This window comes from Hydra vulgaris, chromosome 02 (assembly GCF_038396675.1).
Source record: "Hydra vulgaris chromosome 02, alternate assembly HydraT2T_AEP".
NCBI classification, from domain to species: Eukaryota; Metazoa; Cnidaria; class Hydrozoa; order Anthoathecata; family Hydridae; genus Hydra; species Hydra vulgaris.
The window spans coordinates 23,585,001-23,610,000 of record NC_088921.1 but is presented as its reverse complement, the minus strand read 5'-3'; the positions used below and the strand labels follow the sequence as shown (position 1 = coordinate 23,610,000).

The 25,000-nt window shown below is 27.8% G+C and overlaps 1 protein-coding gene across 5 annotated transcripts in view; it reads left to right on the top strand.

Moving 5' to 3' along the window:
- LOC100198846 (uncharacterized) overlaps positions 1–25,000 on the top strand; it is a 97,683-nt gene that overhangs the window by 50,292 nt on the left and 22,391 nt on the right. For all 5 annotated transcript variants that reach the window (XM_065790340.1, XM_065790339.1, XM_065790342.1 and 2 more), the window contains 2 exons: positions 15,326–15,405; positions 19,468–19,533. In XM_065790340.1, the coding sequence (XP_065646412.1) occupies positions 15,326–15,405; positions 19,468–19,533 (146 nt within the window). The remainder of the gene's footprint in view (positions 1–15,325; positions 15,406–19,467; positions 19,534–25,000) is intronic.

The window sequence follows — 25,000 nt, the reverse complement described above, 5'->3', positions numbered from 1 at the left end:
CCATATATGTGTATATATATATATATATATATATATATATATATATATATATATATATATATATATATATATATACATATATATATATATATATAACGGGTGATGACAAAAAAATGAGACTGCGATGTTGCTAGGTCAGGCCAGAATATGTAATTGTCATCTAGATGGTTTGCTTTGATGAAAGGAACAAGTCTTTTTTTGATGCACTCGCTCAGGAATAATTCTTGCTTGAGTGATTGCTTAGAAAGTACAAAAAAAGGTATAGAAATACCTTTAGCCGAAAAGCAAATCCAGACCAACACTTTTTGCTCATATTTTTCAACTGGATCATATTTAACACTTGGCGGTGTCAAAGCAGTGTTACTTGAGTAGAAATTTTGGTTTCCGTTAATGGTGCTATGCTTCAAAGTGAAATAAGATTCATCATCAATTATTCAATCGTGATTTTTATATTTTTCGTATAATTGACTGCATCTGGTTCTTATTTTGCGTTTTTGTGACTCTGGTCTTAATGGAATCTTTGTTTTTTTTTTGCATTTAATATCTGTGTGTTTCTTCAATGTTTTGCATATAAAAGAATGATCGCACACAAATTTTCTAGCTGCTTGTCTTTGTGAGACGCCATCCTTGAGGTCAAACATGGTCTTCAGCTTGGTAATGTTCTTTTTCGTCATTTTTTTTGCGACTCAACCACTTTAATTCTTTGAGTTCCGATTCCATTTTCTGCATATTCAATTAGACGGTATATGGTTGCTTTTGGTATTTTTTCTGCTTTAAAATGACAATAAGTGTAATATTTACCATTTTGCTTATTGTCCATGTATTATCCATACACACGTTCACGGAGAAGCTTTTGCTTAAATTTGTTTATTTTCATTTTAAATCGTTGAATTTTAATTACTTTTTTTTTTATTTAAAACTAAATTTGCAATAAAATACATACAAACATATATACAGCTAATGGTATTAGTACATGCAAATTTAAATTGAATGCAGTCTCATTTTTTTGTCATCAACTGTTATATATATAAATATATATATAAATATATGTTTTTTTTTTTTTTTTTAAACATCTTCGCTTCCAACAAGGCTGCAAGCAGCCACTAATTAAAGTTGGAAGTTACTGAAAGAGAAAAGATGAAGATTGTAGAGCAAGATAACGATTGACAGACGACTTAAAAGATTGCAAATTATATGAGTCAGGAAAGCAAGATGAAGGAAGCAAATTCCAAAGAGCTGATGTTCGAGGAAAAAAACTAGATAAATAAGCGTTTTTGGAGCACTTAGGAACAGTCACAGTAAAAGGATGATACTTAATTGAATGACGAGTAACACGAGAATGAATTATAGTAGATGGCACAAGAGACGCTAGCTCTTTAGAGCAGTGCCCATTATATTATTTGTAGAAAAGAGAAAGAGAAGCAACATTACAACGATGTGATAATGGTTAGAGGTTGGCTGCAAGAGCAGATCCAACTATGTTTACAATGCATTTTTGCACCTTGTCTAAAAAAGAAAGGGCATCATTAGAGGATCTACCCCAGATATGGCAACAGTATTCCATACAAGGCCGGATTTGAGATTTATAGAGATAGAGAATAGAATCCGAAGTAAGAAAGTGACAAGCTCGATAAAGAGATGCAACCTTAGCAGATGCTAATTTTGCAACTGATTTGATATATGGTTTCCAAGAAAGATTGGAAGTAAGAGTTAATCCTAGAAGATGAAGAGTAGGTGACTCATTGAGTACATCACCGTTCATAAATATAGGAAGATCTAAATTATTGAGATAACGATTGGCTGAAAAAAATTGAGTTTTATCTGAATTAAAGTTCACCAGCCACTGTGAGCCCCATGCTGTAGCAGAAGTGAGATCCTTTTCAAGCTCAAATGCCCCCTCCAAGCAATCATAGGGTGTTGGTTTCTTATCACGACAAGAATAAATGGTAGTATCATCTGCAAACAATGCCACCTTGGATGTGAATTAAAGATTCAAAAACCTTGCTAATGATAGGAAGAAGGCTTATGGGACGGTAGTTAGAGGAATCAGATCGCTCTCCAGAATTTTTGAAGATAGGGATAACAGATGCCGCTTTCCAGCAGGCTGGAAAGCAAGACTCTGATAAGCACTTGTTGAATAGTTTTGAGAGTATAGACGATAGCTCCGGAGAACACTTCTGCAAGACAATAACAGGTATGTTGTCCAGGCCACAAGCTGTAGAAGAGTCTAGGCAGGAAATCACTTTAGATACAGATGCTGGAGTGATATGAATGTCAAGCAATGGATCAACCTGTTTGTTGGCAATATCAGGTAGAAAGCAACCATTGGAATCAAGAGATGATATTGATGAAAAGTTTTTAGCAAACAATTCAGCTTTGTCTTTAGGTGAGGTGACAAAGTCTGAACCATACAAGAGAGGTGGAATTATAGATTTGCCCTTATTATTGATATTATTAAAGATTCTCTTAGAAGTCACGAGAGCCTAATTTTTGAGATAAGATACGAGATTTCATGACCTGAGAATAGCGGGTTTTGGCATTAGACAAAACCTTTTTACAATGGTTTCTAGCAATAATAAACAGACGCCTGTTTTCTGGAGAATTGTTTTGCTGATAAATATGGAAGTAACGGTTTCAATTGGCAATCGCAGCAGCATAGTGTGAAGAAAATCATGGAGGAGAGTGAGACTTGACCTGGAATCGTCGAGAGGGAATAAAAGATTCCAGCCTGAATCCACGAAGTTATGTAAGAAGCACATTTGTCGACAGGAAGATGAAAGATTTCTACCCAAGGGCCATCACGAAGAAAATCACGGAAAGAATCCCAGTCAGCTTTACTGTAGTTGTAAGAGGTTCGATAATAGGGGGATTCAGGTGATGAAGAAGAATGAGATATTAGTTTTAGGGAGATCAAACTGTGATCAGAAGCACCTAAGGGTGAATGTGGAGAAACTGAGAACTGACTAGGATCAGAAACAAGACATAAGTTGAGTAGAGAAGGTAAATGATTCGGGTTAGAGATTGAGAAAGGCAAAAGTTGTGGGCTTTAATGCCTGCCGAATCACTGACACTAGAGCCAAGCCATTCAGAGTGGTGAGCATTAAAGTCACCAACAACAACTATATTAGCTGATGGATAAAGAGAGAGGGCTTGGTCAATATGATCAGAAATAATGTCAAATAAAGTCTTGAGATGAAGGAGAGCGATATAGAACAAAGAGAAAGGCAATAGAGTGAAGTGGTGCTAAACGAAAGTACATAAAAGATTAGTCTGTGGATTCAAACCTAGTTTTACAACAAAAGGGTGAATTCTTACGAATGTAAATGCCCAGACCAAGCATGTGACTATTGGAGTCTTTACGAATTAGAGGAAGATAACCATCGACACTAAGATCACAAGACTAAGAGACAGCTGAACTCAAATTAGTCTCACAAAGAGCAAGTAGGTCTGGTGAACTTTGCAAGAGAAAAGACTCAACAGAAGAAAAGTTACTTCGAAGACCACATATAATATTAGTGAATGATAGGTCTAGAGAACTTGGTGATGATGATGTTTTTTGTGTTTTATAGTTTTTAGAACTTTATTCATTTTTAAATTAGATTGAAGAACTTGACTCAAAGCATAGATAGTACTCAGAACACTGTTTAATAGCCCAAGCAATTGTCTCATTACTACTAATAAACCCTAAGTCGTAACAAAGGGCTCCAAATGTGGCCTCCACAATGCACACCAAAAGTACAAACAGGGACACCATCCATGCACAACATGGCACTGTTAATACTTTGATATTTTTTAGCTGTTGATGGAATCAGCCTCTCTGAGAGCTACCACAGAGTTCGGGAAACCTGACTACCAGCCAGCCTCAGAACCATAAAACTGAGTTTTAGAGCTGTACCCTCATTAGGAGATAATAGAATGAGTTGTCTAGTCATAAAAACAGAGACACAAGCAAAACCCATGCATTGAGTCAAGAAGATCCAGCATTCAACATCCTAAACTGGAAACAATGTATTAAAAATACATCTGCGCCAGCCTAATAGATGAAGCAGGGGTGCGAGGCTGGTCAACAGATAGAATCTGTTTACCCCTTTATATATATATATATTTTTTACCCCTTTATATATATATATATATATGTATGTATATTGTTTACCCCTTACCCTGTTTACCCCTTTATATATATATATATGTATGTATTTGTATGACACATTTTTTATTCATGTTTGGATGACAAATTTGAGAACACTTTTAAAATGTTTAGACATATCTAGTTTGAAATGTGTCTAAACATTTTATTAATTTCATCCAAATAATTATTTTAGCTATGATTAGCAGATCATTTGGCAATTTATATATATATATATATATATATATATATATATATACATATATATTTATGCAATATTTTAAACTTTTGATTCCGACTATATATATATATATATATATATATATATATATATATATATATATATATATATTATATATATATATATATTATATATATATATATATAAATAAAGAGAGAGAGAGAGAGAGAGAGAGAGAGAGAGAGAGAGAGAGAGAGAGAGAGAGAGAGAGAGAGAGAGAGAGAGAGAGAGAGAGAGAGAGAGAGAAAGATAGAGAGTGTGATTATCATTGTAACTACAATAAAAAACAAAAAAAATTTTTAAGTCACTTTTCACTTCTCAAAGTTATTTTTATGAAAAAAAATTAATTGTGTAATAACCTGTAATGCTTTTTAAAAAAGAAATTAAAAAAGAGTGCTGTTTTAAATGTAACTGTTTTTGGTAAGATTGGACTGTTTGATAAATATAAAGTTCAATTTTAAAATAAAATTAAAAAATCTAAATTATAAAATATTAAGTTGTTTATCTGATAAAAAAATAAAATTATTGCAAAATAGTTGCATAATAATTTTCATTTTATGTTATGAATTATATATTTTGTATTTTAATATTTATATATTATTTACTTTTATTGTGGAATTTTTAATTTTTGTAATAATTCTTAAAATGCCTAGATTCTATAATAATAAGAAAATATAAAACATTTTTTATATTTTCTTTTTAGCAGTAGAAACTTTTAGAGCTCTTTGTCAAAGTTTTATATCAAATGTCAAATTATAATGTTATAAATTATAATGTAAATATCAATTTATAATGTTAATAAATTTATAAGTTAATATATAAATGGATAGCTAGTGTGAAAACCCGAGACAATATTTGTCTAAAAAATTTTTTTCATGGCGCAATAGATAATGGTTGTTATATATATATTCTTGTAACAATTCAAACAAAGTTTTCAAACGTAACAATCTCAACATCACTATTAATTGCAATCCTAAAATTGTTAACTATCTTGATTTAACTATTATTCTTACTCAAAATTCATTCATCTATACTGCAAGCCTGAAAAAAACCTTAGTTATGCGCATGCTGATTCTAACCATCCACCTAACATAATAAATAATCTTCCAAAAAATATCGAGCTAAGATTGTTCGCCAACTCATCAAGTGAAGTTATTTTTAATAAATCGACACATCTTTATGAAGACGCATTCAAGCAATTGGGATACACTTATAAGTTGGCATATAAAACAAGCATAAAAAATGTTCCAAAAAACAACCACAAACGAAATATAATCTGGTACAATCCTCCATTTAGTAAAAATGTTACAACCAAAATTGGTCAACGCTTTTTAACCCTAATTGACAAGCATTTTCCTAAAAACCACAAATTACACAAAATGTTTAACAGAAACACAATTAAGATAAGCTACTTCTGCATTCGAAACATCAAATTTATTATTAACTCATACAACAAAAATATTTTATATGGTGATGTAAAATTATCAGAAAAAGCCTGCAATTGCATTAAAAAATCTCTTTGTCCACTGAACAACTATTGCTTGTCTAACAACATCGTTTACCAAGCCACCGTAAGCTCAAATTAGCCTCAATACAATAATAAAGTATACATTAGGATAAGCAAAATCTCAAAATCTCAAAAGCTACGTTATGCAAACCATCTAAAATCTTTTAACATAAAAAAATACAAAAATGACACTGAGTTTTCTAAGGAAGTATGGGAATTAAAAGGAATTAAAACAATTTTACATCTTCAATCAAATGGAATATTATTAAACGCTGTAAATCATACAATACTGCATCAAAAATTTGTAAGCTTTGTTTAAATGAAAAATATTTTACAAAGGAAACAATATGCTAAAAAAAAGAGGCGAATTAGTTTCTAAATGTAGACAGAAAAATAAATTTCTCTTTTCATTATTTGATAGCAGAGATTAGTTTTCCATTACGTCTTAATGTACTATAACGTCAGAACTCATTCTACCATAGTTTGTAATTTTTAAACGGTTTTTTTATATTTTTGATTTTGTACTTCATGGCTAATGGTTTATATATATAACAACAACAACAACAACAACAACAACAAAAGATATTTATTTTCCTTTTTAAATCATACAATAATATCATAATGATAAGTATAATAATAATAATAATAATAATAATAATAACTAGCAGAAAGCAACCCGTAATACGGGTTATGGTCGATCTGTTACACAATTTATAGTGGCTGTTTTCCACAATTTAAAGTTGCGAAACCTTAACTAATACCTATTTAGAAAAACGCCTTCAAACTCAAAAAATTAAACCATCTGTAAAATTAACATAAAAAGTATGAGGTAAAATAATTTACCAATTATTTAACATTATTTGAGTAATTTACAACTGACATATCAGTGAAAGGCAGAACCATTTTCCCTGACATTCCAAAGTTCAATACAATACGTTTTTAGTTACTGACACAAAATAATAACACTTCATCATTTCATCAAAATAATAACACTTAATCATCATGCTTTAAATTGACAAAACACTAAAACTAAATTCTTGTTATATTTTTTATAACATGAACTTTAATTGATTATTAAAATTAATACAAAGTTAACTTATATTATACCGGAGTTATTAATTTTTTTGGTATCCCCTTTTCTTTAAAAAAGAAATTAAATGCACACGACTAAATAAATTTATTAAAACTAAGTTTATTATAAATAACTAAGCAATTGAGTACAAATACGTTTCAAACACAAAAAATTTAATTTACAATCAAACATGTGTATAACAAATTTAAAAAAGTATGTAAACTTTGATCTTTTATATTGCATTAGTGAGTTATATGACAAACCTAAAATAAAAATTGTAACAGATAAGTAGACATAAAAGAAAAGAAAAAAAACAAACAAACTGGAAAACAATTTACCTGCTTTCGGTAACCTGTTGTCATACTTCAGTTGCTGTCATGATGCAGCTTGTTGGTGTTGTTTAATGACGTTATTTCATATTGGCTTTTAGTAAACTTTAGTTTAATTTAAAAGACATCACAATATATTTAAAATATTTTAATTAAAAAGCAAAATAACAAATGCTTCAAGGAGCCAAACTATAAACATTAAAGATAAGAAATCAAATTGAGATTTATATAGCTAAATATATTGTCTTGGCTTATAGTAAATTATAAAAGCAGTGAGTTCAATAAATTAAACTACCAATTAATTATTTTTAACTATAGAATGTAGCATCATTATATTATGATAATTGAATAATGAATCAATTTAACTATATTTAAGTTTAATTGGTGAAAAAACAAATAAAAATTTAATTAAAAAAGACCAAAACAAATTAAATATGGAACATAATATATTATAAAAAAAAATTACAAATTAAAAAAAAAAGTTACAAAATAATTTAAAAAAAAATCACCGAAGAAAAAGCAGTAACAAAAAAGTTATAAATATCTTCACTGATAGAAGACATTTTCAACCTTTTGGTTGCTGTTTTTTCTTCAGTGTCTCCCAACACCCCGGTATGGATGAGCCCTCCATTTAAAGGAGAGCTCATCCATACAGCCATTACTACACCACTTATTGAAAGACCTCTTTGAGAGAGGCCCTTAGTGTTGGGAACGATAGTTTCTGTAGTGCTTAAATGTTAACGAATCTAAAATCACAAAAGCTCTCAAATGTTAATGACTCTAAAATTACAAATAGAAGAATATAATTAAAATTATAAATATTTGCAATTTTATTTAATCAAAATATAAAGCATAACCTCACCATTTAACATCACAGGTAACAGTAGACAATGTTAAAAATATTTATAAAAAGAATGAAAGTAAATTAAAAAGGGTAAAACATGTGAAAATTTTTATTTCAATGAAAATATGAGTAAAACGCAAACAGTTAAAAAATGTCATATTTATCAAATAATTCTTTCACCTATTGCACATATTTCTTTATACAAAATATATAAAATATAAAATATGGCCCTATCAGTTATGCTTCTACCAGACACTAAAGACAAAAAAATATACCTCAGAATATTCGATAAAATCATATTTACATATAAATAAATATATAATTATAATTTTTTTACTTGTTCCCTTCATTTCCTCCATAAAGTTGTTTAAAATAAGAAAAAAGATAACTGAAGCAAAAACTAACTAAAAATAAACTAAAAATAACTATAAACTAAAAATAACTATAAACTAAAATAAATTTTAAGTCCTAATATCTGTACCTCAGAAGACAATGCTCGGTTGTCCAGCATTTTGTGAAAATGAGCTATGTATGAGACCTATTTAGTTTTTTCAGTATCTACAGAGGTATAAAGACTGTTGTCCTACAACAATGTGAAACAAAGTAAGGTCAAGATAAAAGGTCTGGTGTCCCCACAATGTTCAAAGGAAAAATGTCTGTTGTCCAGAAATGACTTTTCACTTTTTTTATTTAACTTTTTTTTTTTGTCAAAATTATATTTCATGTGCCTTAAGATAAATTAAATAAAACACAAAAAAAATTACATAAATTTAACCATCATAAATAAGCCAATAAAGACTAATTATTTTACTATTTCCTCTCTCCTAAACAATTTCTAAAATGTGACAACCGAATTTTGACTTCTGGGGTACAGATATAAATGCTTCATTTATTTAACTATACTAATCATACCATTTATACTTGTTCCAACTCTCTTAAAAGAAAAAATAAAATAAAGCTAAAGTACTTGAAGTTACAACTGTACAATACAACTACAACTTCATTATGTGGAGGGAGACTATAGCGACGTCTATCTTGCCCTTCAAGTAACAACATTTTTACAACTGACACTGAGCAACCTTCTATAGCTGCTCGATGAATTTCTTTATCTTTCACTTCAGCCATGTTTTTAAATGCAAGAGCAAATGCATTCTTTTCACTAATAATAGTTTGCAATCGAAACATTAAATCATTTAAGTAAAGATCATTACCATGTTGTTGCATTCTAAAATTTACTGCTGCAAGTGGATCATAGATGTATAGTTGACAATATGTCAGCGGAATATCTTGATTTAGCCTATGATTATCTATACGATGAAAAACTTGATCACATATTCTAAAAAATGGCGGCCCATGATTCATTGAATTACACTAGCTTTAAATGATGCAAAAGAAAGAAATTATTTAAAGGAAATTATGCAGATTGGCATTTCCATCTGCATAATTTCCTTTAAATAAATCTTGTGGAAATGGTGAAGGTTGCGACAAAACAACCTTTCCATTATGGCAACATAAAAAATGTGTTTCATTAAGAAATTTCTTAGCATCACAATGCTAACAAATATAATTCATTTCTCCTAGATAATTATAATCTGGAATAGTATTACTTCTCGCTATAAAATGCATTCTTTCGTATCTAACAGCATTTCTAGCAATTTGTAGATTATTAATTTCATCTAGCCTAAGCCTATCTCTTTCATTTCTGCGATAATTATTTTTAACTTGCCTAACCAAGCTCTCCTCATTTGGGTTCGAATTATTTGCTGCTTGCCGAGCAGCATTTCTAGCATTTTGTTGATTATTAATTTCATCTCTCCCAAGCCCATCCCCTTCACTTCTGCGATGATTAACTTGCCTACTAACATTTCCATTTTCTAAACTAATATCTGCTTCAAGCCTAATATCATCCATTTAAACTTCACTTTTAAATGAAAGTAGTAACAAAAAATCTTAAACAAATCCTGAAGATGGTGATCTTTCCTATTTAATTTTTTTTCTACTCTAAATTGCACACACAAATAATTTTTATATATAACAAACTGTCATTTAAAATAAATTATACAATAATCTTATGACTTTAAAAAAATATATATATCAGCTAGGAGATGTTTGAAAAAAAATTAACTTAGCAAATAATAATTAAAAAATTATTAAAAACCTGCAATTCTAATAATAAACATACTGCTAACAAAGAAAAATTAAAAAAAAACGTTGCAAACCCTTTTTTGCAAACTTAAATATTATTTCTTCAAAAAAATTATTAGTAAACGTTTTTAAAAAATTCACAAAACTTTACAATATTTTGTTCTTCTATACCACATAAATACATCATCTGATAAATCTAAAATAAAAAATGTAACGAATAAGTAAATAAATAAGAAAAACATTACATTTAAAAAATAAAAATCAATGAACCTTAAGGAAAAGCTGTTGTGATTTACCAGAGTAGTAGTTGTAAAATATTATTATTTCATGTTAACTTTTAGAAAATAATTTATGCTGGAACATCATGATTCCAAAATATTTATAGCAAAATCATGTAGTAAACAGCGCTAAAGACAAAAAAATAAAATTAAGATAAAACAAATTTTATATATGGCAAAATAATTAGTCTTGGCTTTTAGTGAATGATTAAAAGCAGTGATTTTTAATAATAAAATTACCTATTTATTATCTTTAACAATAGACACCAACATGAAGGTAAGCCAAATGTCTATCAACTCAAAAGATAACAAAAAAACAACATCACAACAACAACACACAACAATAGCACACGCCATAAGTTAATATAAATGCATATAACATAACTTAAGTAACATAACATTCATATATAACAGAACATAAGTAACAACATTACACAAAATATTATTAAAATACATTATTGTATTTTAATAACATTTTGCGTATGAAAACACCTAAAGCAGTAAGAGTTTGACACTAAACATTGTTTTGTAACCCTCTGTTATAAGTACATCACTTGGTTGGCAAGGTTGACAAATCTTGCTCTTCATGTTTACTAAGTCACATCACTTTAAAAAAATGGAAACAACATAATATAAACATATGTACGAACTATAAACACAATATATATTTAGCCTTATATACATATTTAAAAACATATTATAAAACAATTATATAACACATATTAACACATACACAAACAATAAAAAAATACTTTACATTATTGTAAAAACACATTGATAAAACAACTATAAAACTTATATTACCGCAAACACATACTTATCAAAAAAGCATATATGTAAACAATAAACATGTGGAAACAAAAATTTAAAAAGATTCAAAGTAAACAAAATATATATATACAAACAATACTCTTTACCTTCATTTTTTTTTTCTTAAGAACTGTAATCCTCATAACAAAATTTAACCTTTACATACAATGACATGTGACATGCCATGTCAGTGATGGCACAAAGTTTTGATTTATTTTTCTAAATTTTCTAAAAAAGAACAAAAATAGTTAATAGCATCACAGAGATTTCAAAGTAGTAATAACCAATTTTGTGGAAATAGCATTAGTATAACTTTTTTGTTGCATAAAAAAAATTAGGCCTCATCTATACCCCTATTTTCCTTCTAAAAAATAAAATAATAAAAACTGCTAAAAAAAAATAAAGCTAAAAGAAAAAACTAAAACAAACAAAATGTAAACGATTTAAAAAATTAATAGGAGTGATCCTTTCTACTTTATATCTAATAAAAATGTTATATATAACTATTTTCTATACTTCAATTATAATATGATCTTAACAATGATTATTTTTTTTAATATGATTCTTTATGTAATATTTCTAAACTAATAAATCATTAAATTTCAAAAGGAAAAAAGTTTTAACTCGCTTTCTCCAATGCATTTTGAGAACGCGCTCTTTCAAAGTCTAGTAACTAATGAAACGACATTAAACGTTAAACATTAAATGTTTTCTGTAGCAATTATATTATAGATAATCAAAAAAAAAATTTTCATAAATCTATTGGTTGTAGTAAGTAAAAATAATTGCTTAATAAAAAATATATATATATATATATAAAAATGATAATAATATAAAATAATTTAATAATGAGTAAGTTAATTATAAGTAGTGATCGACCGAAACCGAAATTTAAGCCGAAACCGAAAGTACCGAAATTTCGGTTCAGTAAAGCCGTAGCCGAAACCGAAACCGAAATTTCGGCCGAAATTTGAAAATGAATGTTTAAAATCCCTGAACCTTTTATGATCACCAAATTAAATCAAAAAAAAAACTATTTTATATATATCTAAGCAATCACCATGTAACATAGTTTGATAAAAACTATAATATGTGAAGACATTTCAATAATTAAAGGTAACAATTGAAGTATTTTCTCTGCAAAATACATTTTTTTTCATGTTTTCTGGCAAAAGTCTGTTTCTCCAGAATTTCTCCAGCAGTTAAAAACAACCTTTTAACTTCGGCAGATGTTGGTGGAGGTCTAAGGAATCTCTTTGCTACTTTTGCCAAACCAAACTTTGCTTTTAGTGTTATTTTCTAATATAAATCTATAAACCTTTTTCTTTTTTTTTTGTTATTTAGGTGCCCAAAGAAGACCTATAGGTTTTGTCACAGAGCACCGCGGAAGTGCATTTAACCAGGCATTTCACGCCTCCTTCACTACCATGACGCAAAAATATATCCGAAGCTCGTTTCGAGCCTGGATCTCCTGCTTTCATGGCAAGCGCTCTGACCACTGCGCCACGGTAGCACAAGAAACTTCAGACCTTCTTTAAAGTTTGAATCAATTTTTGAGATTTATAGGATTTCCAGTAGTTGTGTTGCTTTTTCAGTTAGGATATTTTTTAGAGTAAACCACTTCTTAAATGTGATGAAAGTCCGCTAAGTGATTGAAGTTTTGGATTGTGCGATCCACAAGATATTTTCAAATTGCAAGCTCCGTATTTGAAATCACTAACTGTCACGGTAAAATGATTCCATAAACCAGTTTTTTATCGATTATTTTCAATTGTAAAATTTAGCACTGAGAAAATTTTGATAAAACTATTGGTTTGGGTTGCTTTACTTAAATGTTAATTCATTTTAAGAATGATTTGAGAAGAGTAACTTAAATCTATTATGTAACGTGATTTCAATTAAAATTTTTACAATTGTTATAATTAAAAAATGATTTACTAACAAACGATTACAATTAGGAAACAGTCATGGTCGCACTCTATATTAAAACTTAAAAAAAAACTTTTAAAAGTTTCGGTTCATTTCGGTTGCGGTTTGAACCGAAATTTCGGCCGAAACAGGAAAAGTAAAAAAACCGTTGAAGCAGAAATTTCGGTTTCGGCTGAAATTTCGGCCGAAGTCGAAAGTTTCCGTTCACTAATTATAAGTATTTAATAATAATAACTGAATGATTGATAAGGATGGTGTCACTCAAACGGAATTCTGATCAAAGGAGTGACACCAGTTTTTAAATATAATATGAATAATATTAAGCATACGCACATAGAACATACATAAACAAAGTAAACATTTAAAATCATACTTTGATGATAATAATAAAAAATAAACAAACAAGAAGTTAATGATAATAGTTGTAGTAATCATAATTAAAAAAATAAGAGTATATTTTAAATATTAAGTGAAAATCTTGTCAATAAGTTAGAATAAAATTGTTCTCAGAATTTTTTAAAATTGATTTTGTTTTAAATTAAGAAAAGTCGATATAGGTGTTTGGAGTTGTAGTTTTTGGAACTCATTCACTATGCATACAAGACTCTTGTTCCATTCACAAATGCACCGATAGACATTAGAATGCTTACCATACTTCTGAATTTTTAATGATGGTACACTAAGATTTCCATTATATATGTTTCTAGTAGGGTATGTATGTATTATTCTACTTTCTGTAAAAAAAGTCTATTATAGAAGAGGGTAAATTTTTAGTAAGGTAAATTTTTAGTAAGTTAATTTTAGAGGGTAAATTTTTAGAGTCAAAAACAAAAAGAAGATAAGCAAATTTTACAAGCGCTGGAAAGGTAGGAGTTTTTAGTTTTTTGAAAGATTCTGATGTTTCTGACTTAAAAGGTTGGAAGTTTATAATTCTTATGGATTGAGGTTGAGAGGACATCAATTTTTTGATGTAATAGTTGCCATTTTGACCCCAAATTTGACAACAATAACTAAGATGCGATAAAAATAATGCACAGTAAATATTTTTTAGTGTGAATTTATCAACATAATGAAGAATTATTGAAAATGCACCATTAGCTTGAGTTAGTTTCTTGCGTAGCTCATCAATATGAACATTCCATGAGAGATTGCAGTCAATCAAATCATCAAGATATTTAATAACTTTTGTAGGATATAACCGTTTATTATTAATTTGAATTTGAATTTTAGAATTGTTGTTTTGATTGTATTTTTTTTGAAGATGAAAAAAAGATTAGTTCAGTTTTTTTTGCGTTAAGAAAAAAATATATATATATATATTTATATATATATATATATATATATATATATATATATATATATGTATATATATGTATATATATATATATATATATATATATATATATATATATATATATATATTATATATATTTATAATTATATATATATATATATATATATATATATATATATATATATATATATATATATATATATACATATATCACACTAGCTATCCATTTACTTGTTAACAACATTACTTATTTGATATAAAATTTTGACAAAGAGCTATAAAAGTTTGTATAAAGTATAATATTGTTTTTTGAATGATAAGTTGCTTGCCCAAACTAAACCCTCAGTCAATGAAGCTGGAACTTCTTTGTTCTTGTGGGTTATAACCACAAGTAGCCTCCTCATCTGTAGTGGCCTTCTTAGCCTTGGGGAGGTGAGTTACAAAATAAAAAATATGTATATATTTATATTATTCATTATCAGCTATGGTGCAGTGGTAGGGCACTTGCCTCAGAAACAAAGGATCCGTGGATCAAACCCCACCTCTGGGCAAGTTTTGCGACATCGGTTTTGAAGGAGGCATGAACTTCCTATATCGCTCATCCGCAGTGGTCTGTGATAAGACTCTAAGGACTTCTTGCGGCACCTAAACTAAAAAATTTATATATATATATTTATATATGTAATATATATTTTATTATTATTATTTTTTTATTTTTTTAGTATTAATAATATCAGTTTTTAATTGCAGTTGGAAATGACAAGGTGGAGAGTTTGATGATTGGAATATATCCTATATTTGGTCATTATGTATGCTTCTTATTAGACAAAGTAAAAATGTTTATAAAATTTATTTATAACTAAATACTAATATATTTATAAAATAATTAATAATATAAAAAATGTTTGTATTTGTTTAAACATTTAAAAAGAAGTGAGAGAAATCTAAAGCATTATATATAGTGTTTTTGGTGTGCATTGTGAAGAAAGTTTTTAGTTATAGTTATTAACCTTTTGTCATCAGGACTGAGACAACTGCATAGTTTATTGCTTTGTGTTTTATGCAGCATTAAACATAGAAAATTATAGTTACCACAAAGTTGTTTCTATCTTATATTAACCTTATATATGGCTGTTTCATTTTTAAATCTTAAAGGAACCCCAAATTATTGAGACAAGTTGTGTTCATAACTTAAATAAACCTTAGAAAATAAGTTTAGAGTAAAATTACCAATTTAATTGCTGAAGCAAATTAGTTATCGAGGAATTAACAAAAAAACTTCTCAGCTTTTTTGTAACTTTGTTATCTTATTTCTATTTCTAAGCCTTATTTTGGCAATTCTCCCTTTTTTTTCTCTATCTTTTTTTTTTAATTAACTGGTTTGTTTATTCAATGTTTAAAAAAGCCTCATTAAATTGGTTAAAAAAAGAGGTTTTTAACAACTTTGATCTGGCTTTTTTAAAAACTACTTTTATTTAAAAACAGTTTTTTGTTTTCACTGACAAATTTATTTGCCTACTTTTCACTTAATCCCAAAAATACTACTATTGGTTTTTAGACTTTATTAGAGCGACTTGTTTTTAACAGCCCACACAACAATTAGTTTTTAACAACCCACACAACAATAAGTTTTTAACAACCCACACAACAATAAGTTTTAAACAACCCACACAACACTAAGTTTAACAGCAATACCTAACATATTAAAAAAATAGCAAACCCAAACTTTAAAATATGCTTTAATAAACTTTAATAAAAATATTCTTTTTTATCGACTTCAAAGTTAAACATTCTAATCTGATTTCTATTAAAAGAAAAAATCAACAAGCTGGAAGACTAATCTTGAAATTGAAAAAAAAAAGTTTTTTTTTAACATTTTGTTAAATAATTTGTTTTTGTATGTTTATTTAACTCTAAACTTATTTTCTAAGGTTTATTTAAAATATGAACACAACTTGTCAAACTTTAGGGTCCTTTTAAGTTCAGCTATTTTAACTTTAAATTTCTAATAGCTACTATAATATCTTTGGATCTCAACTTTGTTTTATCTTTAGATTTTTGATGGATATTATTTTTTGATTCAATAGAACTCTGTTGTTAATATGCTTGACCTGTTAATAAATAAATAAACCTTGACCAATAAACTTTCAAGGAATGCCTATTGTATCTTTTCACTTATTTGATGCAAAATCAAGTTTGAATGAAATTTGAATTTTTGAAAAAAATTGACTATTATCAAAATTTATTTTCATTTTTTATTTAATAAAAATACAACTAGGATCCCAGAACCCAGAAATCCTGGGATCAGGGTGTAACTAGCCCTGTGGGGCCCCATCAAACACGGTATTCCCAAATGCTCCTAAAATTAAAATTTAAAAGTGAAAAAATCCCATTTTCCAAATAAAGTTTGCCTAATTAAGTTTAATAATAGTTCTAAAAATTATTGAAAATTAATTCTATAAAAGTTTTGCCCTTTTTGACTGAAAAGTTAGATAAGTTAAATGCTTTTTAATTATAACAACCTTTTTTTTTTTGATTATAACAAACTGGTTCGAGAAATTTATGTAATGATAAAAATAGATTTCTTTACTTTACTGGTTGCTTTTATTGAAAACATAAATTAAATACCTTTAATAACAAGAATATATTTTTTTATTACAACAAACTGGTACTAGAAATTTAAAAAACAAATTCTACTAAATTCTACTAAAAAACAAATTCTACAAATTCTACTAAAAAACTAAATTCACTGCTTGCTTGAATTTAGGACATAAAAGCAAATTTAAATGTTTCAATGAACCATAATCATAATCAGTAACCATAGTAACCATAGTCATATTAACATTTTATGAATATGCATGAAAAAATAACTTTTGGTATACTTCGTTGCCACGGTAGTATGCAATTGCTTGCGATCTTTTGTAATTCTTATGTAATTGAACAACATTTGTTGTTGGTTTTGCTGAGACTTTGTAATTGTAACATCTTTATCAAACTAATAAATTTTAAACAACTCTTAGTTAATTTTTACATAGTAAATAATGCACGAAATACAGCCAACACATCTAAAAATGCTAAAATCTATACAGGGCTTGAATTAACGCAAAAAAATCTAATTACGAAAAAACATTTTTTTAACCCTCTTCATTTTCAACACTAAATTTCTCTAATAAACAAAACAAAAAAGATCAAAAGTTTTAACTCGCAGAGCATTAATTTATATAAAAAATGAAAATAACCAACTAAGTTTTAATGAAATCGCTGCGTAAAAGAGTTTTTAGATCTCCTACTTCCGTTTTTTAAATAAATTTAGCGTTGCGTAATTTATAGGTGATCCATTAGAGAATTTTAGAAGACTAAAATTTCTATGTTCAAATGGATTTCTTTTGAAAAAAAACAACTTGCGTATTTATGGAAAATGTTTAATCTTGATGTCGTTTTAAATGAAATGAAAATATAAAAAAATGGTTTCGCATTTTTCATATTCTTTTCAAGGTTTCTTGTTAAAATAACTTTTAATTAGAAGCTTATATTATGTGCTAACAACATATAAGATATAAATAGAAACACTTTTATGGATAACTTTTGCAAGTCTTTGAGTATATTAAGTAAATCTTGTTTACTCTTAAAGTAACTTCTATTCAAAAGATAAATTAGCATGGCGTACTTTATGACCCCTAATGAAAAACTTAGACATAAATATTAGTTTTAAGAATGGTAAAAAAAAGCTAAATTAGAAAAGAAAAAAAAGATTATAAACAAAAAAATAAACAAATAAAAAAACATATTTTTAAAGAAAAAAATAATCGCAAAGGTGTAAAAAATGATTGCAATTCGCGATCGCAATATGCTTAATTCAAGCCCTGTTATAGGTCCAGAATATTAGTCCAGAATATATATTAGTCCAGAATTGCGAGAGCAAATTATAACATCAAAAACACTGCTACAAACATTGACAATATATGTATAAAAATTGTAAAATGAATTCTACAAAACCCAAATCATCCGCTATACATAAAGACAAAAAATAATTCTAAAATAACAACAAGATGAAATATCAACTTCGGGTTCAAGATACAAGTATGACATACAAAAATAGTTTTACCCAACAAACATTGCGTCTTATAAGAGATTAGAAGCATAACTTGTACACTAGTAAATCAAAGCAACTACAAACTTAACTACCATATATATGTATGATATGTGTATATGTAAGTTTTTTTATATAGATCTTTATTTAAATTCAATAAAATTGTAAAAAATTCTGTAATTTTTATATTTTTAGACAATTGAATTTAAATAAAGATCCATATAAAAAAATAATAATAAAAAAAATAATTGCTTTTTTTCTAACAATAAAAATCATTATTCTTGTATTGCTAGATTTTGTATTTCACTTCTGCAGTTGGGCTCTGAGAATCTTTTGTGGGTAATATAATAAAGTTCATAATAACCCTTCAAATATAAAGTAGTTTATTTTTAGATTAGTTATCGCCTATTTTTTTCAACAGCTTGTGGTCGAGACCACAAGCTGTTGAAAAAAGTTAAATGATAACTAATGCTACAATGCCATTTATCCCAGAGTTTTATACAAATAATGTATAGAATTTTCATTTAGTTTTTAAAGTATTAGCATTTTTTTAAAGTATTTAAAGTATTATTTAAGTTATTATCTGAATACTTCTTTTCTGTCATGCACATAAACAGTATTTGTGGTATCTATTTTTTTAAATGGGAAAAATTTTACTAAATGGGAAGTAGAAACTTGTAAATATCTAAATAAGTTTTTCATTTTAAAAACAAACAAAAAATTAATATTTTATTTGTAAGATTTAAAGTTTTTGAAAATTTAGATAGTTTAAAAAGTTTTTCTATATTTTTTATAATTTCAGACTACCACTGAGTTCAAATTTACACCTGATATAGGATATCGGAGTGGTCATTCATATGAAGTATTTGTAAGTTATTATTTTCCTTTATTTAATGTTTTTTTTTTTATCTTAAATTATCAGATTTATTCATTTAGCAATGGTACATATTTGTTGTATTTACATATATGGACCAAGCTCTTTCTTTTTATCTCTGCCAAAATTGTTGTTATTGGTGACTTTAATGCTCATCATACTGAATTGGTCGGCTCTAACACCACACTACTCACCCTGCTGGCACTAAAGTTCATAACTTCTGTCTTTCTCAATTTCTTACTCAGATAGTTAACTTTGTTCCTTATTTTCCAGACAACCCTAATTACTTACCTTCACTCCTTGATTTATGTATTGTCTCTAATCCTAGTTTGTGTTCTGTTTCTCCTTGTTTTCCTTTAGGTGGTCCCGACCATGCGATAATCTCTCTAAATCTTTAAGCTTGTATCTCTTCTTCAGACTGAGACTTGTATCTCTTCTTTAGACTGAGACTTGTATCTCTCTTCAGACTGAGATTTATATTTCTTTGTATTGATCGTTGCGCTACCTACTACTACCCTACTGGGGTTTTTTTTGTGGCTTTTATCACGATGGTTTTTAGGTTGTCTTTTTTTTCTCCGATGAAAAATGCACCTCCAATGTAACCTTATAGATCAAGGCAGGTATGGATGCTTTTATTCTTTCTTGTCTTTTTTTTTTCCTTATGGTTTTCAACTTCTTGTGCAGCTGTTATATCTAATCATAATCATTTTTTTTCAAATTTTTTGCAAGAACAACTTTCTTGGGAACAAATGTCTTTTTAATATTACAAGAAATCAATTTTAAAAAGGTGCTGTCTGATACTAATCTCTTTTATTCTCAGTTTACTAAATCTCATATCTTTTCTCAGAATTTAGGTGCTAGAGAATTTTGGAATTTTTTTCCACATTAACAATGGTAAGTTGAACATTCCATCTCTATTTCAAAATTCTAATTTTATTACCTCTCCCAAGGATAAGGCAGAACTATTTGCAAAGAATTTTTTATCTAATTTGACTTTTGAATCTAATGCCCATACTCTTTCTGCCATTTCATTTTATCAGGTTAACTCAACTTTAGACATCCAAATCATTTTTAGACCTATTCTAAATAACTTAACTTTATATCTTTTTGGATTATCATTCACTTCTGACTTCTTGTGGAAACTATATAATGGAAACATATCTTGTGGAAACAACTTACTCCCAAGTCACTCAAGCTTGACTGAAAGGTACTAGTGGCAAAGTAAAAGAAAGAGAAATCAAGAGTAAAAGTCAACTGTATCTTTGGTATCAGCCCATCAATTTAATGGTACCATTCAAAGATAAAGCTACTAAGGAATGGAAAAAAGTTATTTCTGAATTGAGTACAGCTTTAACTTTTATAAATAAAAAGATTTAAAAATTGCCTTATGAGTTATATTAAACAGTACAGCTAAAAGAAATGCAATTTTAAGAGTAGCACATAGATAGCACACAGATCATGAAAATTTGTTTAGTTCTAATACACACATAAAACACTTTGGAAGTTTAGCTTCACATATTGTTTGATGCAAATTTTAAAAATTTTCATTGCATTGTTATTTAAAGTATTATTGTCATTTTGTTTATTGCCATTAATAAAAAGACTGCCATAAATAAAAGTACCATAATTCCAGTTATATGCATGTATAATATTCATTGTATAAAAACTAGGGGTGCAAAGTTGGAATCCAGTATCCAGAAGTCCGTGTTTTTACCTTGATTCTGGAGCCCTGTTCATTGTAACAACTGTTGGTACTCTAGTACTCCAGAATTGTTTTAATTTAATATACAAATTTATTGAATTAGGAAGCATATGACAAGCCCTCCGGCATATAAACTTTTAAATAATTTGCAGTGTGTTTATGGCATACATCGCTTATAGCATATATTGATTTTAAATATGAGAGGCAAATTCCAGCATATACAGTGTACAAAACATTTGATGTACACTGATAACTAGATGCCAAATTATGCTTAGGCACAAGTATTTACACACTCAAACCTGCGTTGATGCCAAATTAAAATAAAAATGTTTTTCTAACGTTTTTCTAATGATATGGTTTTATCCAACAGATATGGTTTTACTTATAAAAAAAAAGTAGTAATATAAATTTAATATACTAGTATTAATATTTAATATGATTAACTATAACAACTCAAAATTTTTTTTGAGTTATATAATTTATCTTTTAATTTTAATTTAATGTTTAACTTATATATATATTTATTAATCACGATTTAAATAACTATTTTTTGTTTGTTATTTAACTAATTATGTCATTTAATTATGTTAATTATGTCATTTGGTAAAGATATAAAATAAGAAAAGGTTGGTGCACGAACAGAGAAGTTAAGTTCAGTAATCAAATTCGGAACTTCTTGCTTGCAAGGCAAGCTCTATACCACTACACCACTGCTGCATGTAAACTTAAAGTTAACAAGTCTATTACCTAAAGTATATTAGTAGAAATACCATCAACCTAAAAAAAAATAGGTGTTTTTTGAGTAAAGAAATAAAATCAATAATAAGTTATATTTTTCTTAGCATTATTTAAACTTTATATAGTCTACTCTAGCCTTTCAGGAACTATTTTATCCCTAAAATCTCAGGTTAATTGACTCAAAAAAGTTATTAAAAAAAAAACAACAATATAAACTGATCAAGTCTTCTATAAAGAAATTTACAGAGAAGCATTTTTCAAAGAATAAAAATTTAAATATATTCAATCTTTTTTTATTCACTTAAATTTTTTATAATGGTATAATATTTCCAACTTGGTCTTTTGAATAAAACTTTCCTAAATTTTATGTTGATTTGTCACTACTTATGGTTACAATTAGCAATTTTACAATATAAATTATTTCACCTATGAGGTTATTTGTTAAGTTTTAAAAGAGTTTCAGAAAGCAAAATTTAAAAAGCTTATAAAAATTTTGTTATTTATGTTTTACCAAAGCAATCTGAATTTAAAATTTGCAGAAAAACTATTTGAAATTTAATGAAAAGAATTGCAAAAAACACTTGTTTGTGTGTTTTTATATAATAAACTTATGAATGTATTCTTATAAAGTTTTCTGTCAAGTATGCGCATGCATGTTGTTTACAAAAAGATGGGACATTGCACGGAAAGTCATCTATATATATAGTAAAATACAATTACAGACATGTTTTCAAGTCAAAAAGAACATAAGTGATAAAAGTTTAGCACTGTCACAAAACTTTTAATTCAAACCTCTTTTCATGAGAAAAACCTTTGGGAGTATGATAGTACAAGTATGTAAGAGTAAATTAGAGTTGGTTTTAAAATCTTTTATTGTCATTCAAGTATGAAAAATTGATTTAAATTTTCGATTTTATTGCTCTGAACATGAGTTACATTTTCTATTGAAAACATTTGAAACTTGTGTTTCCTAGAGCTTCAAAAATTTGCAGTACTCCAAAAGATGTTTGGATTATTTTCCAATAGGCGTTTGAATGTGTCTGAACTTTCTGAGATGACAAACAAGTCAGAAACATGCTTTCCGAGAAACTCAAATTTTTCCCTGAAATTTTTTTCAACTACTCGCTGGGGAGTTACTTTGTTAATTGTTCGAATACCCTGTCTGGTTTTGAATTTGTAGAAGTTATTGAGCAGTCAAGGTGTATGAAGCTTCTGGAAAAGTTTTTTTTTGTCTTGATGGCAAAAAAAGTTTACATTAACATAACTCAGTTTCTCATATTATAAAGTTTTTTTGTTGTAATAAAAGAGTCACTAAAACAAAAGCATATTAGGCATATACGACTTAAAGAAAATAATTTTCATTTGGAGTAACTGGAAGGTGCCTTCCTATTCCTTGACTAAGACGCACAGTGCCATGGGATGAAGAAATATTGTTAGCTATAACAGAATCAGCTGCTCTTTCTGCTGCTTTTATGTCTTTTGATGCAACTTTAAGTAAGTTCTGTCGAAAAATTCTTTTTGTTCAATTATGTGGAATCCTTCTTCCAATTAGTGAAAAGTCACCGCCGCTAAAAAACGTTTCTCAACAACTAACTGTTCTTTTTTTTTGATTGTGTTTGTTGTTCCAATTGGCTGGGGCTTCCAAACTTGGTTTTTCCCATATAACAAATCGTGCAATAACATTGTGATTCTCTTGTTGCAGTATGAATCTTTATGTTTTGGTAGTCAGGCAGTGAGAGAAGTTGAACATATTCACCATTGTCTCTTTTTCTAAGGCTTCTAGACAGTTTTCGCAGATACTAATTGGGACTCTTTGATCTTCAAAGTTGAAGCATGACTAAAAATTTTCTTGACAGAGTTTAATCATAAAGTAAGTCAGTTGTCTGTTAGCTTTTTTCAAACAAAGAACAGTTTTTCTGTTGTCATTGTGATTTTTTGCTTGACTTAGTATTTTAAATAGGTTTGCACTTTTATTTTGCTCAAAAGACACAATAAAACTGTTTGCCGGCCTTTCCCAGAATTTTAAAATCAATAAAGGGCCTAAGCACTCTTACTTAAACAAGCTGCTTATCTTTGTTAGTAACTTATGTGACAAAAATATGCAATTTTGATGTAAAAAATGTTTTATTTCAATCAATTAATAATCTTATCAATAGACCAAAAAATCCAAATTTTCAAATTGATTTTTTTTTGAAATTTTCAAATTGATTTCAAATTGATTTTAAATCGATTTTTCATTCATGGACAATGATGAAAGATTTCAAAACCAACTCTAATGTACTCCTATAAACTTGTACTATTATACCCCCGAAGGTTTTTCTCAGGAAAAGAGGTTCAAATTAAAAGTCATTTCGTGACACAGTGTTAACACTGATTTTAAATATATTGCCAATATTATATGTTGTCACCCTCAATGAGGATATTACTTCTGATAAAACAAGTGGTGCTTGATGAAATTTCAATGGAGAACATTATATGATATAGTCATTTCAGCAAAACAAATATGTCAATCGTGTCAGGCCTTAAAGTAGTAAAGCTATCAATATTGCACAAGAGATGCTATTGAGCATCAACAACATCAAATTCCATCACGCGCTTCCATTTTTTTTCAAAAGGAGTTTTTTTCATAAGTAGACTATAATGCAACTTTATATATATATATATATATATATATATAATATATATATATATATATATATATATATATATATATATATATACACACCCACACACACACACTAATATACTTATATATATATATCAACTAAAATCTGAAATTGCTACAGGAATAGCTTCCTAATTTATTGAACAAAGTATTTGCTACACCCAATCCTCTTCTGAAAGTATATTATTAATACATATTATAATTTCTTTAATATAAAAAAATAATATGCAGATTATAATAAATCTTAGACATAGTCCATATATATCCTTACTCAAGTCATGAAATCCAGCAAATTAGAAAAAATTATTTTTAACATTTGCATATTTTTATTTAGCTGCCCGCAATTCTTTTGCAAT